This window comes from Heloderma suspectum, chromosome Z, assembly GCF_057233095.1.
Source record: "Heloderma suspectum isolate Gila_16-S chromosome Z, 16-S_ref, whole genome shotgun sequence".
Lineage (NCBI taxonomy): Eukaryota > Metazoa > Chordata > Lepidosauria > Squamata > Helodermatidae > Heloderma > Heloderma suspectum.
The window spans coordinates 19397582-19410236 of NC_139476.1; the positions used below are offsets into that span (position 1 = coordinate 19397582).

At 50.9% G+C, this 12655-nt stretch overlaps 1 protein-coding gene across 1 annotated transcript; it reads right to left on the reverse strand.

Annotated features, from left to right (window-relative positions):
* Positions 1-2205: 2205 nt before the first annotated feature.
* Positions 2206-4925, reverse strand: LOC146333853 (uncharacterized). Its single transcript, XM_084826095.1, has 3 exons — positions 4500-4925; positions 4154-4264; positions 2206-3036 (listed from the first exon to the last, which is right to left on the reverse strand). Exons 1-3 carry the CDS (start codon positions 4767-4769, stop codon positions 2884-2886), a joined length of 534 nt encoding a protein of 177 aa, XP_084682221.1. The 5' UTR covers positions 4770-4925; the 3' UTR covers positions 2206-2883.
* Between the last annotated feature and the right edge of the window lie 7730 nt (positions 4926-12655).

Consider the following 12655-nt stretch of genomic DNA (forward strand, 5'->3'; position numbering starts at 1 on the left):
TTTGCACGCACATATATATATATATATATAGTCTATCTGAGCCTAAGCGTACTTCTAATATATCTATATCTATATCTATATATCTGCATATATCCTAATATATCTATACAGGTGTGGGTGTGGTGTGCGCAGGTGCTGTGCTTCCATGTGTGTATAAATTACATACATACATACATACAAAGTGTGCACTGACCCCCACCCCACTTCAACTCAGACCCCGATTCAACATTTGGGGAAACATCCTGCTTCTGCTCAGGCCAGTTTGTAGTCAGACCACCTCAGCTCAGCACCAAACCCGAGTCAAGGTTTGGCAAAACGAGTCTTTATGCTTCCTGCTGACTACCATGGGAAATAACTTTTTTCTCTTGGTCAGAGCTGGATGATAATTTCAGGCATGGTAGCCCCCTAGAAGGGGATTGCACCTGCCCAATGTCAGGAAAATAGGTGTGGGGTTTATACTTTGATTTTCTTTTAAAGGGAACTGCCAATAACATCTGTGTTACTTGGAAGAACTGGATAAATGTTTCAGGATTCATTGCTACATCAGAGATGATGTCTGCCTAATTTCAGAATGATGGCTACAAGGGTTTTTGTGCAAAGGCAGCCTTGACTTTTTGAGGTCTCCAAAAGAGGACACACGTATCTCCCCGTTTTCCTTGTAGACCGTTCTGAAAATTACAGACCCCCCTAGAGTTGTCCCGAAGTAAGAAACCAGCAAAGTTTCAGAAGGACAGGTGCAGCAGTTGATGTGGAAGGGGCGTTCTCCAATTTGGGGGAGGGAGGGATTTGCTTTCCCTTCCCTTCCCCAATAGTCTTTGAGTAAATTTGTCTGAAAATGCACAGGTCATTAGAGGTGTCCCCCAGGCAAGGAACCTGAAAAGTTTCAGAAGTACATGCATGCATGCAAATTTAGAATGGCTAGAATGTATTTACATTGCACCAACATTGGCAGCAGGGGAACATGGGTGGGAAGGTGCCGTTGCACTCATGTCCTGCTTGCGGGTTTCCCATAGGCATCTGGTTGGCCACTGTGTGAGCGGAATGCTGGAGAAGATGGACCTTGGTCTGAGGCAGCACGACTCTTAGGTTCTTAAATATGAAGTGCCTCTGCCCATGTGCAGAATGCTTTCCTTTCACCATGGAGCACTGAGATTCTCCCCCTACCAATGCTGTTTCCCTCCATGCAACCATCCCTCCTCAGCCTGCCATCCTCCAGCAACTCTTCACAGAAACAGATGTCCTTTTTGTGTAACTCTCCTCCACCTCCTCCTTGTTCTGCACAAGCTCTCGTTGTATCTTCCTCCCAGAACCATATCAATATGGTGTATCAGCATGGTGATACAATGAGAACTAGAGCATGCAGGACAAGGAGGAGGCGCCAGCAGAGGAGCGGCAGCAGCACTAGCACTGAAACCGCAGAACAGTGATGACTTGATGACAATCAGAGAATCAGAACAGGAGGTTGGGAGGGGCCTGCAAGGCCATCCAGTCCAACCCCCGGCTCAGCACAGGAATCCAAGTCGGGGCATCCCTGACAGGTGGCTGTTCAGCCTCGTCTTGAAGGCCTCCAGGGTGGGAGAGCCCACTGCCGCCCTAGGTCATGGGTTCCATTGTCGTATTGCTCTGACAGGAGGTTTCTCCTGATGTCCAGCTGGAATCTGGCTTCCTGTCACTGGAGCCCATGATTCCGTGTCCTGCACTCTGGGGTGATCGAGAAGAGATCCTGGCCTTCCTTTCTGGGACAACCTTTCAGGTCCTTGAAGAGCGCTCTCCTACCTCCCCTCAGTTTTCTCTTCTCAGGGCTCAACATGCCCAGTTCTTTCCATCTCTCCTCACAGGGCTTTGTTTCCAGTCCTCTGATCATCTTTGTTGCCCTCCTCTGAACCTTTTCCAGCTTGCCTGCATCCTTCTTCAAGTGCGGTGCCCAGAACTGGACACAGTACTCCAGATGAGGCCTAACCAGAGCTGAGTGGAAGGGAATTAGTACCTCCCGGGATTTGGAAGCTATGCTTCTATGAATGCAGCCCAAAAGAGCATTGGCCCTTTTTGCAGCCACATCACATTGTGGGCTCATCTTCAGCCTGTGATCAATGTAGGTGTCCATGAAAAGAGAATAAACTAAGAGGGGCAATTCCAGAGTAAATCCTAGTGTGGAAGCATCAAAGGAGTCCCATAGAGTAGAAGTGGGAGAAAAAATACACAGGGTTTAGGTAAAGGTGGGTATTTATTCATGATGATTGGTGAGAAGGAAGGGCTCTATATTACGGTTGACTTCAAAATAGTCAGGCAAGTCTTTGGCTGCAAGTTGAACTAGTTTTATTTTTTATTTTAAACTGAAAGCTTAAAGCTTTCCCCCCCTATCATAGGTGACAGGACACAATAGCAGTTACATCCGTCTTGTGTCGAAATTGACCAGTGCTTTTACCATAGATCACTGGGAATGATCATCTTCTTAGGAGATACCCACAGTGGCATGATGGGCAACCAAGCCTGGTTTAAATCTGTAGTGCCAGCTGTGCTATACTATTCCTACGATATACACTACAGCCTCTATAATGTTGGAGCCAGACAAGAACATTCTTTTCCAGGGAACTGGAGGGGGTATGATAGGGGCATTGTCAAACGCTTGTCCCAAGATTGTTTCTGGGCTGTGCAACATTTTGGCCATATATGATAAAAGACGCAAACATGCAAAGCATATTCTTCGGGCATGCCAAGCTTGCCACCTTCCCTTCGCTTAAGAACTATTGCCTCCCTCCAATGTATGATGGAAAAGCTATTAGGCTTCTAACAACTAGCATCAAGGATAGAGGTTTTACGTGTAAATCTGGGCCAATTTTTGTGGAGAAAAAGGACTGAGCCAGAAGCTTCTTTCCAGTCATGTCACACATATGGAGTGGCTTCTTCTTCTTCAGATGGCTTGCCAGGAACATCGGGCGGGGTTCGGAGGCCTTTGAGCTCGTGGCAGCCTCCATGATTAATGTATGAGGTCTCAATGCCAGAAAGCTCTATCACATCCAGCTTGCACTCCAGTTTCTACAAGAAACAAAGGTAAATGGGGGAAATATAGTTACAAATGTTTTGCATTATAATGTGTATTGGATGCAGGAGGTCCCAGGCTCAATCCCTAGCATCTTCAGGTAGGGTTGGGACAGATTTTACTTGAAATGCCTGAGGCTCTGGGGAACCTCTGACAGTAAGCTAATGTTCCTATAGCGCTGCAACAATTTTGTCTTGCTCCAGCTATCACTTAAACGAGAGAGACATCCATGAAATGAAAGAGGCATCCATGGGATTTAAAAGTGTGGAATCATCGAATCCCACAATAGTAGGGTTGGAAGGGGCCTGTAAGGCTATTGAGTCCAACCCCCCTTTTCAAGCATCTTCCTATTTTTCTCTCTCTCGGGGAGCCAGATGCAAGGGTGGACAGTGCTGCATTAATACTTCCATGAAGGTGGGAACATTGGTAGACGCAGCTTGTTAGGCGTGGATGAGGAAAGCTGCTCCTTCTAACACAAGCTTCTCTGGAAGAACCTCCCTCTGCCCATAAAAATATCTGCGGCCTATGGCCCAGGAACCATAAGATTGTGCCCTAAAGACAATGGGAGACCTACTGCATGTTAAGACCTTTATTCTGGTTAATTTTTAGAGCCCGTAATTATAGCAAGAGCTTCTAACATAGGCCAAATACTTTCTCCACCTCCCGCCTTTTTTTTTTAACAACAGAAGGGGTATGGTCCTTAAAATGATTTATCCAGCCACAAATCTCATTTTTTTTCTTTTTAAGCCATCTAACTTAGTGACCACATCACCAACATTAAATGGGAGACACTCCACCTCTGGGTGTTTTTTGCTTCCCCCCCACAGCTGAAATAAAAAATGACCCTTACTCAGACCCTTACCGTGTGGCAACGTGGCCTACGTGTAGTATGGGCCATGCCAGCGACCCACTTCACCAAGCCACCGCAAAATGGGAACAGTCGGGAGCTGATCTCACAGGGCTCTGCGTGTGCCACAGTCTCCAGAGTCAACTATCACGCTGCAAGTTTTGCTTTACCTGGGGGCGGGGGGCGCACACCTCCAAGACTCACACCCTTCCCTTATCTTCATCAGACCCATCGTAAAAACTTGAAATAGAGGCCTCTTTTCTCACCAGTGACTCAGGTGGTATCTCGCAGTCCTCGAGATTCACAGCCGTGTGGTTATCAGGGCATTTGGCATTCACCACCACTGTATTGATGTGGTACATACGCCCATATATTGTCTGAAAAGCAATCAGATTAATTCTTAAATGGGCTTGTTTCTACCCATAAGGGGTTATTTTGTGTGCTCTTGACCATGTCCTCTTCTGGCTCCAGAACTTGGCAGTGTCATGGAATTGCCGGACCGTCCCATGTAAAATTCACAGCCAGAATAATACCTGCAATTTTTCCTCTAAACCATTTAAAGCAAATGATCTTGTCTTTAGCATCCTCTAGCTAGTATCACCCCAGTCTTACCTGCACCATGATGTGGGTAATCTCTCCTGGTACCTTGTAGTACGTAGCGTTGTTTTTCTGGTTCAGGTAATTCAGTGCCATCTGGTGAGCTTGGACAGCCTGTTTGTGCAAAATGCTAAACTGCTTTTCCCACATTTGATGGGCTGTTTGCCTGAGACGCTCGTTCAGGCTTGGTGGGGGAGACCTAAACAGCACATTCCCTTGAGCTGGCTGCCCTAGGAGCAGCTCTGAACCAAGGAGCAGAAGACCACACACCCAGGAGTAAGACATGGTCTTTGGAACCACTGGGATCCAGAGTGTCTAGCAGGAGTGGTGGGCAGGCACAGATATAAGGGATGAAGCCCTGCCCTGGAAAGGGAGTATCTCAGGGGCTCTGCTAAGAACGAAAGGGAATGCCACCTGCAACAGCAAGGCCCGCCCACGTATGGCGAAGGAAGCAGAAGGAAGGCTCTTCCCTGTTGTGCCTGCCAATGCACAATTTTGTTTTATAACAGGCTGAGAGCACAAGATGTAGCTACTTTTGGAGAGGGCTCTCATGTGTTCATAATTCGAATGGGTCGTGCACGTGCCAGAAGCTCGGTTTGTCCTTTATCTGTATTTTCTGCATCCATTTCTTTGAAAACATATTTCAGTCATAAAACTTAAAAAAATGTGTTCGAGAGGGAAATCGGGGTGCAGACTTCTGCTTGAAGAATGTAAGCCACCTTCAATGCCATCCACAAGCCACACCACCTGATGCTTTCCAGATTTAGCCAAGTCATGTCCAGTACTTTCTAGAATAAGAGCCTTCTAAAAACAGTATCTAAGGGTGCATTCCTGGGGCTGTCAGTCAGTGGCTAGATGGCCAAAGGACTGGTCAGCTCCTGGGAACTGCCCTCAGAGCTGGCACCCCGAGGTCGGTTCCTGGAGTACCGACCTCCATCCTTCCCATACCGCCTCGTAGGCAGGGCGGATTGGCCCTGTGCTCAGGAGAGCAATGTGGAGTGGGGGAAAAGGGGGTTTCCTGGGGGCGGGGAGGTCGGAAGTGCTGGTATGACACTCCCTACTTGTCGTCCGGCCACCCCGCCGAGGTCCCACTGCTAGACAGCCAATTTCGGCTGTCTAGCCACGACAGCAGGGCAGTGGGAGCGTGGCGGAGATGTGCTCCTCACCACTCCTCCCACCCTGCAGTGCGTTCAGAGGCGAATGAAAGGAAGCAGCACCCTCCTTGTAATACGAACACTACTGGAGGCTCCGAACAGCAAGGATGCTATAAAAAACTCTAATGATTTGAAGCTGTATTTTCAGGAGGGATAAAAACTAATCAATACCGTTCTTTTTGGCTAGCGTATTTTACATGTCTAAGAAAGAACCTTGCGGGTCAGGTGAACAATGTGGTTTTGTTGCATGCCAGGATGGACGGTCCTCAAGGGAGAGCTGCTGATGGAGCCATCCGCACAACGCACACGGCTCGTGGCTTCAGAGGCTATGGGAACTGCTCACACAGTAGATGGTGGTGCAGTGATCCTGTGGCATGACAACTACTGGTGGGAGGAAAGCTACTTCATTTAGGTGACAGCACACGAGTGAAGATGCTTGTGAATCACCTTGCTCCTTCAAAACAGACACAGCCAACAGGATGAGGTTGTAAGCTTATCAAGCTTCCCTCGCCAGCTCTAAAATGACGACTCTCAAGGCCCATCTAACCTCCCTTGTCAATAGCAGCAGCCAGCCAGATGCTGCTGGGACGCTCCGGAGCAGAGGAAGTTCGCGTCCTGTTCGCCACCCAGCATCCACCACTCCTGGTCTCTGAGCTAGAGCTGCTCATAAGTCTGAAAATCTCAGGCCTGGACATCTTTTTCTGGAGTTTTGTAATGCTCACCTGAAAGAAGAGGCCCCAAGTTTAGACACCCCAAACTCATCTCTAGTTAAACTCCCAGAGGTTGCGTTCGGATGTCCCTTTAAGCCATAGTGGCTTAATGAACTACTCAGTAGCTTATTTGTGAAATAGTCCATCACGACTGAACGACAACAACAACCATGATGCCCCATCACACGACCGGGCTAACAAGTTACTGTAATTAAGCTACTGTGAGTAATCTGAGTCATCCCGTCCCATAGAATCATAGAATAGTAGGGTTGGAAGGGGCCTACAAGGCCATCCCGCTGCAGTCCTCCCGCCCAAGCTGTTTCACCCATTGACAACATTGCCACAGCCTGTTTCAACCTTCCACAATATCTCAGCGAGGTGTGGGGTGAAGTACAGGGGCTTAATTCAGTGCTTCCAGCATCACCCTGACAAGCTGTGTTTGTGTGTGGGGGGGTGGCTCTAAAGTGCAGGACGTTTCCAGGATTGGGACCAAACTTCATATACAGCCTCTCCAATTGGGAGGCACCCAATACACCATCAGAAACCTGCACAATTACCCCAAAGGAGGGAAAATCCTGGGTGCACCATAAACGGGGTAGCAACTATGACACCTTGGAGGTTTGCAGGATAGGGACAAAACCTGCAATTGTGCATTTCCCCCCATAGCCATTGCTGGCATAGTTGCCTTTAATGTCATCAAAATTGGCCAGGTAAGTCTGGGGGTAGAACCTGCGTGCCATTGCTATGCCCTCCCCCTCACTTGACCACCCAACGTCAGGACACATCCCTGACTCTGTGCTGTTTCCCCACAGGCTCTGCTCTTCCTTTCTGTTGCTGTGGGAAAGCGGGGCAGGTGGGCAGTGTACAGTGGTGCCACAGTTTCTCTGTACGTTCTCAAGGCACAGGCTCTCTAGCCCCGCAGGATGCAAGCATACAAGTATAGGACTCTGGATCACGTTAAAGTGCAAATGCGATATCCGGAAGAAGTGTGTTCGTGCTTTAACAGCAGACATACCTAGAACAACGAAAACTTAATTTGGGGGACGTGGGGCTTCGTATACAGGCAATATCGATTCAGATACTGTGAATCCACGGCGGGATTCATAGGCATCTAGCCCCATTGAAAGGGACTCTGGACAATGCTTGCCCGAAAAAATGGGGGTAGCTCTTTTGCATTCGATTGCTAATGTGCAATTTCGCCTTAGCATGGAATAAGAGAAAATTGTCTATTATGCCTGCAGCGGGGTTTTCCGGGTCCACCGCTGCATTTAAGGTCAATAGCATTTCCAAAAAAAGAAAGGAACAATGAAAGAAAGGCAACCAAAACCACCTCTTAAATTTTGCTTGTTTTTTAAAAAAAGAATCTAGAGAGAAAGAAACAAAGAACAAGGAAGGTTGGCTGAATAATTCAGAAGGGCGGCGGGGGGGGGCGGGAGGTAGCCTAAGAACAAGGCAAGGCAAAGAGGAAACTAACAATGTTGGGTTTTTTAATAAATTACCTAGAACAGAAACAAGGGGAATAGTTGAAATGAAAAGGGCTGGGTGGGAAAGAATAAGAACAAAGCCGCAGTGCAACACGCCCCATAGATGTAGCCAACTAACCCACACAGCTCTCGAACTGTAACCACCAGTTCTCTCTCACGCAATGAAACAAACAGAGGCTGATCTCCAATATATCCAGTATCCCCCCCCCCCTCCCGCTGTCACTGATTGGAGACTGCTGGGTTAAGTTCAGCCCTAATTTGGCAACTAGAGTCGCCATTCGCCAAAGGTCCCTCCCTCCCTCCCCCCACCCCCTCCCCTCCCTCCCCCTCCCCAATCTTTCCCAAGTTGATGCATTTTGGAGACGGGCTGTCTGGGCTTCAGAAGGCATCAGACCAGCTCCGAATCTCCAAGGCAGACCGGGGCGCTTCGGCGGTGACCAGCCTCACGTTGAGCACCCTGGTGCTGGTCGGATTTGCTTCGGATTGCGCTGAGCCAGCCCTGAAGCGCCCCAATTCACGTCAGGATTCAGATTCAGCGCATTCAGATGCATAGCCCTGGTTTAAGGCACCCCTTCCGGAGGGTCCATGCACAGTCATGGAGACCATGAAATCCTGCGCCACTCCAGACGAGGGGCCCTCCGCGTGAAAGCAGACATCCCCCAGGATCAACCATCTGGCGACGTCAACAGCGCCCCCGAGGCCAGCTGTGACAGGGAGTCTGTTGAGCAGCAGGGTGGGCAGTGCACCAACAGAATCCCCAACCCATCCCCTGGCCTAACACAAGGTGAAAACCCTCCGGACCAGTAGTCGGAATGAAGGGAGCCTGCAGAGGGAGTTGGAGCGCCTACACACCACAGCAACTCCCTCTCCAGCCCTCGGGTCGCCCCTGACGCCGAAGCAAGCACCCCGGTGGGCAGAGCTGGGAGAGACTGGCTCCTCCCTGCGCGCCCACCAGGTCCGGTTACACGTGCCAGATCGGCTGCCTCAGCCACTATTAAGTCATGGATGAGGGAGGTCTTACTTTGAACCGATCTGGCATTTCAAAGCAGCATCAGGAGACCCGAGGGCAGGCTGAGAGGGCAACCACCAAACCTGCCAGTGGGCGGAGGGCTGGACATGTACACCAATGCCCTATTCTCAGGTTCTTCTAGTAATCACATGGCTGCATGCGCACCAAATTCAGCTTTCTGGAGAACTGTTTTGAATTCTGAGAGTAAAACTTCTATTTTTCCAGTGAACAGGGAATGTTGGGGTGCACACAGACCAGATTTCATAAGGAAGCAACTGAAAAATGTTGATACTCCCCGCGATTCAGGAAGAGAGCTCTTAATGGATGTATTGTTCACCTATCCAAATTTGGGTTCACCCACCCATAAGTGGATGCTAAGTGCCAAATAAAACTTCCCATGCCACCATCATCCAAAGTAAATGCAAATCTTGTTTTCAACTTGAACTTTTCAAAAAGGCCAAAAGCCGTTAGGAACAGTCATTAGACTGATACCAAGTTTCCTTATTTATTTCAGAAACGGTAACTTTCAAGCTGCAAAAGAGCCAAAGTCCCAAGGCATCGTCTGAAGGCACATGAGGCAGCCACCGTGCTGAAGCTAAGCGGGTTTGGGTCTGGTCAGTGCTTGGAGGGGAGACCCCTGGGAACCACATGCAGCCACCTTGAGTTCCATGATGGAAGAAAGGTGGGAATACAAATGTAATAAATAAATAAATAAATAAATAAATAATCATAAAGTAAGATTAAACTGCACTGTTTGCCAACAGTGGCCAATCCGGGTGACCGGTGGGCACTACATTTGCTCCATGTATGGGGAGGAGCTGAGGGTGCCCCAGGATATTTGCAGTCACTGGGGTGTAAGATACGAAGTACACGTCCTCCTCCGCCATTTCAATGTCACCATGGCTGGCACAGTGCCAATGTCCCGTCTGCATGATGGGCTGGTTGCTCTGGATTCATTCCTGCCAAGGGTTCTTATCAGTTTAAACACTAAACAAACACACGGGTGTAGTTATCTTAATCGCCAGTAACATTACTGACATCAGTTTAAGGCAGGTAAATAACAGACGTGACGAGGGAGAAGCCACATCACACTGTTGGCTCATATTCAGCTTGTGATCAACAACAAACTGGGGAGGGGTAACGAGTGGGGTACTGCAGGGCTCAGTCCTGGGCCCAGCGCTCTTCCACATTTGTATTAATGACTTGGAGGAGGAGGTGCAGGGAATGCTGATCACATTTGCAGATGACACAAAATTGGGCGGGATAGCTAATACTTTGCAAGACGCGGGCGGCCGTTCCTGCGGGGCGGGAGGCCCTGCAGGGAGAATCCTAGAATCCTAGGATAGTGGGGTTGGAAGGGGCCTGCAAGGCCATCGAGTCCAACCCCCTGCTCAATGCAGGGATCCAAGTCACAGCGTCCCCGACAGGTGGCTGCCCAGCCTCGTCTTGAACGCCTCCAGTGTGGGAGAGCCCCTCCACCTCCCTAGGTAAATATCCTCCTTAGGATATTGTAGAGTTGTGAAAAGTGCAGGAAAGGGCAACTAAAACGATGGTGGTGCTAGAGCAACCCCCCAGTGAGGAAAGGTTACATCTGGGACTGATTAGCGTAGAAAAAAGGCGGTTGAGACATGGCAGATACAAAAAAATCTATGCCTAGTGTGGAGAAAGTGGGTAGCGAGACATTTTTCTTCCTCTCCCATAATACTAGGACCCAATGGGGTCCTCCTATGAAGCTGGATGGTGGGAGATTCAGGGCAGATTAAAGGAAGGACTTCCTCACACAGCTAGGGATGGCAGAGAATTCCGCCACGGATCTCGGTGAGGCCAAATGCCAGTGCATTCGGCCCCCCGAACTCCGTGGTGGAAAGGCCTGCCACCCCCCCGCAGATCCCCCCCGGGACGAGACTTACCTGGGGCGGATCTTCCAGGCGGCGGCGGCTCCGGCGGTGGCTCCGGCCGGTCTTCTGACCGGCTGCCGCCACCGCCATTTCCAGTGTTAAAAAAAAAGAAGACATGATAGGCTACGTAAAGATTTACGTAGCCTACCATGGCTAGATTAAAAAAACACACACGCACACGACGTGATAGAGATTTACGTAGCCTATCATGTCTGACTTAAAAAAACACACACGTCCGTGTATGCAAATGGCGGCGGCATACATTTGCATATGTGCATTGTTGTTTTTTAAGTCAGACGTGATGGGCTATGTAAAGATTTACGTAGCCTATCACGGCTGACTACAGGGACGCAAATGGTGGCGGCTACGGCCGCCGCCATTTGCGTCACTGCTAGCCAGCGGCCAGATGTCCGGCTGCTGGCGGAGCCGGCTGGTGGCTCTGTGGAATCCCTGCGGAGCGGAGCCAGCTGGCCAGGATTCCGGGGGGAGAGACGGAGCACCTCCCGCCCCCAACGGAACCCGGCGGAGCCAGGTAAGGCCAATTTCGTACATCCCTACACACAGCAAAGTTAAACTCTGCAAGCTGCTCTGGCTGGTCCAGGGACTACAGAAGCAAGCAAGCTCCCAGAGAGCGAGCGACCAGAGCGAGCGGACAGGGGGAGCAAACAGGAGTTGGCCAGGGGAGTTCGGCAGGGGAGGTCAAGGGGGAGGCCCCTAACATTTTTTGGTCTTTTTGAACTAACTTTTTTTCTCCATTTATTTGTCTTGTGACACACACTTCCACACCAGTGGGACTCTGCTTTTAACCTCTACTGAGTAGAGGAACAGGCGCAGGCTAGTCTAGAACAATCACAAAGCTAGACACAAAAAGGGAAAAGAGGCAACGGAAGGACAGGACTCTCCAGTGGTGGTGGCCTGCAAGGCCTGTGCCATGCTTGCTTTCTTGCCTGAGAACAACATGGCCCACGCCTGCAACAAGTGCAAGTTGATGACGCTGCTGGAAGAAAAAGTAAGCGGACTGGAGCAGTGACTGTCAACCCTCCGGGGAATAAGAGAACACGAAGCGTTCTTGGACAGGATGGGGGAACTACAGCAGCAAAGGGCAGACCGAAGCTTGAAGAACAACAGCAGAGGAGGCAGAAGTGGGAAATGCTGAGGTGAAGAAAAATGGAGTAGCGGATACTCCGTGGAAAAGGGTGACGGTTAGGAGAAGAAGAACTCGACGCCACTCTGCACCAGTGGAAGCAGTGGAGCTGTGGAAGCGATTCCAGGCACTTGCGGAGGAGACTGGAGGACAGCCTGCAGAGGAAGAATCACAGGGGAACCTGCATGAGAGCGAGCAAGAGGCTGAAGGTCAGTCAAACAGAGGCGATGAAACTCAGGCCTACAACAAGAAGAAGAAAAGAGTGGGAGCAGTGGGAGACTGCTTGCTGCGTGCGATCGAGACCCAAGCATGTCGCGAAGACCGTGGGCTCGCCAGGTGGCTGGGATCCCTGCATTGAGCAGGGGCTGGGCTCGATGGCCTTGCAGGCCCCTTCCGACCCCCTGTCCTGGGATTCTAGGATGCTCCCTGCAGGGCCCGCGCCAGCCCACCGACTGAGGGCGCCGCCTGCGCCGCGCCGCGCCCCCGCCGTCCCCGCGGCCTCCGCGGCTGGCGCTGCCGGGGCGCGACGGGATCAGCGCCGCGCTCGGGCTCGCTGGCGCGGGGCGAGACGCGGCTCAAGGCCGGGCCCGCCGCGGGAGGCCCCCCCGCCCCGCCGGGGAGGGCCCGGTGCGCCCCCGCCGGCCCAGCCGCGAAGCGCAGCCGCCTCCCTCGGCCGGCGGGGGCGGCGGCCCGCTCTGCACGCGCTCAGGGGCACGCGGGCGCCCTCTGGCGTGGAGCGCCTCTTGTCGAGCCCCGCCCCTGAAGCCACACG

Coding starts and splice junctions, on each gene's coding strand:
- LOC146333853 (XM_084826095.1), bottom strand. CDS start 4,769: ATGTCTTACTCCTGGGTGTGTGGTCTTCTGCTCCTTGGTTCAGAGCTG. Junction 4,265..4,499: donor TTACCCACATCATGGTGCAG/GTAAGACTGGGG, acceptor ATTGCTTTTCAG/ACAATATATGGGCGTATGTA. Junction 3,037..4,153: donor AGATACCACCTGAGTCACTG/GTGAGAAAAGAG, acceptor TGTTTCTTGTAG/AAACTGGAGTGCAAGCTGGA.